This window comes from Melanostigma gelatinosum (assembly GCF_949748355.1).
Source record: "Melanostigma gelatinosum genome assembly, chromosome: 1".
NCBI lineage: Eukaryota > Metazoa > Chordata > Actinopteri > Perciformes > Zoarcidae > Melanostigma > Melanostigma gelatinosum.
In genome coordinates, this window is record NC_136634.1 from 16,516,639 (window position 1) to 16,519,442 (window position 2,804).

At 41.2% G+C, this 2,804-nt stretch overlaps 1 protein-coding gene across 1 annotated transcript; it reads right to left on the reverse strand.

Moving 5' to 3' along the window:
* Positions 1-843: 843 nt before the first annotated feature.
* On the reverse strand, positions 844-2,532 carry LOC306796042 (peptidyl-tRNA hydrolase 2, mitochondrial-like). Its single transcript, XM_079294815.1, has 2 exons — positions 2,399-2,532; positions 844-1,753 (listed from the first exon to the last, which is right to left on the reverse strand). Exon 2 carries the CDS (start codon positions 1,741-1,743, stop codon positions 1,228-1,230), a length of 516 nt encoding a protein of 171 aa, XP_079150941.1. The 5' UTR covers positions 1,744-1,753; positions 2,399-2,532; the 3' UTR covers positions 844-1,227.
* Between the last annotated feature and the right edge of the window lie 272 nt (positions 2,533-2,804).

Here is a 2,804-nt window from a genome sequence, read left to right on the forward strand (position 1 = left end):
GTTTGTTTCTGCTGGATATCATTCACTGTTAGTGTGCAGGAGCGATTTTTCAAACTTTATTCTCCTTCGTGTCCTGTTGAGGGTTATCTGTTGACCTCTTCAGTTGACCCGCTCTAATTCAGAAACCGTATCACAGGACTTGTGGTAATTAGAAGTTTTTATCAAAGGCTTGCGTATATACAGGAAATCAGTCATTAACTCCTTTGAACTTATCTAAATTACCGTGGATTGAAATTGTGCACTTGATACTTTGTGCATAATCAGGATCCTAACGAATGAAACAGCAGTTTTGTTTTCATCTTAAAAATAAAGGCTTCTTGTTTGTCAAGAACGGTCTGATTGTGTCTCACTTGTACTGTGCAGGAGTGAAGCTGCGAGTTACATTTACACTACATCCACTGACATAGCTACACATTCAGCCTAACTAAAGGGCCATGATGTTATGCTTCTGATGGGAATGATAAATACTGAGCAGTGAGACCATCAGCTGTAATGTGCAGGTGAATGAGATGCTGTTTGTGTTCCAGTTTGATATTGCAGAAAAGTTTATTTCTCACACTTGGAATAATGACTTTCGTCTCATTCATGGAGACTGTTCAAGAGCTCTTTATTCAGCTGGATGCCATTTTACTGTGGTGTTGAAATGACTTGCAACATGGTCCTCTTACTTGGTCTACCTTGTCTGATGTCTACTATCTTCTTACGCTCTGGTCAGTTAAACAGCAGCATTGGCTCACTTTATGCGTAAGGATGTAGTACTAGCACCTTCTGGTGATACAAATCAATGGGTGCTAGGAGTAACGCAGACTAGAAAGAGGCAGAGGTGAGTTAGTCATTCGTAACATTTTTAATTTCTCAAAACAGCTGGAAGATTGTGATTTAATATTGTTCAGTAGATGTACAATAAGACTACATGGATATGATTATCTGGAACAAATTATATCAGCATGGTCAACTAGACTGCAGTGTCTAAGACTAGAAAACATATTTAGAGACTTTGATTTTATTAAATACAAATGCCATCCAGTCGAATATCAATATTGATGACACTGATGTAACCAGCTCTACTGCAAACTATCAGGTCTAACTGACCTGTTATTAACTGGTATTCAAGAGTCAACAAATGTGATGAATGTAAGTGCCCAAAACGGCACAACAAAAATCAAGTAGTTTAACATGTATTTGAGTCAATTATTTCATAAAAATATAAACTCATGGTAGCCCAAACTAGTAGAGCTTCAAGTGTCCAGTGACTTTGTCAATCAGATCAGCTGGGCCGGGACCGATACCCAGCACGGTGCGTGATCCGGGGGCGATTTGAGTCCTTCCTGCGTCCTGAATCAGGCTGACGGGAAGCCCCACTTCTTTGGCATGACCCAGCAGGTCGATCAGGGTGTCCGCATCGGGGGCCTTCACCACCACCTTGGGCTGGCCGCAGTACTCCCACTGTTTGAGGAGCTCAGGGTTCCTGCGCTGAACCTGCTTGTAAGCAGACACAGCAGCATGGGAGCACTGGGCAGCGACCTTCCCTTTACCCATCTTCAGGTCATTTCGGACCACCAGTATCATCTTGAACTCGCCTCCTTCTCCCATCACTGTTGCGTCACCAGAGCCGTTCCCCATCGCCGTAATCAGTCTTTTGGATGTCGGGCCCTGGCGAGCCCGAAGGTGCCAACCAAGCAGGAGCCCACAGCCCAGTCCTGCTACGACACCCAGGCCCAATGGACCACATACCAAGTCCATGTTGTTCAGCCTGCAAAAATGACAGAATAAAGCACGTACATGTCACATATACACCTATAAACTATTAGAAGTTTATTCGAAACATTGGAAGCAGCAATTAACAAAACAATCTCACCACAACGTCAATTCACTGACTGTTCTGGAGCTTTTGATTTGATTACACTTTCTTCCCCAGTTGTCTTCTGTGCACTAAAAAGTATTTTTCCTCCATGTTAGTTTACAAATTGAGATTGAAAGTAAATCTTAAAAGCTCTAGAACGGCTACTCATTGTGTTGAACTTTTGAAAAGGGTATTTGCCCAGTGTATGTCTGCAGAACTGATTCCATCCTTTTCTTCTGCGTGTCTAACAATCGTTTATAGTGCATTATGCCTACAGTACAACTTAATAATTGTAAGTGTTTCGTGACTGTATAACATCTGGCTACACAGTTAGCTCAGTTTTAACATCACAGATTTAAGATTTCACCCAATTGTTAGTTATGCCTTTCATAAACTAACGACAACTTCGTGTGCTAACAAGCTAACGCTAGCTAGCTAGCTAATCTATGGCCATGCTAACGTTAGCTTCCGGTCTAAAGCGAGAACGCTTAACGTTACTCTCCAAAAACACCGCTTAAGTACAATACATATCACTTGGCAAACAAATATACTTACGTTTATATATTCCACTCCCCCATAGTGCCAACCAACACCATTCAGCACGTATGATACATGGCAGGTTTCCACTAGTTACATTTCATACCTGCTGGTTTGCTCGACGTGCCAGCAGCAGTAGGAATGAAGCCTCATCTACTTTTCTTATTGTCGCTTGGTGATGACGTCAAAGCACCGCGACGTTCCAAAAGTAGAAAATCTGTTATTTAAAATTTAAATGTTTTGTCTAGTCGTCAACAAATTGTCAATTTTGACATTAATACTGTTGTAAAGAAGACACTACACACCGAAAACACTTTTTGGGCTAAAATTGCACTACCAGTGTATAAAAAAAAGTTGTTGAAAACCTGCTATATTTAGGGTGAAAATACTGTTTTTGTACATTACTAATCTTCAACTAATAGTC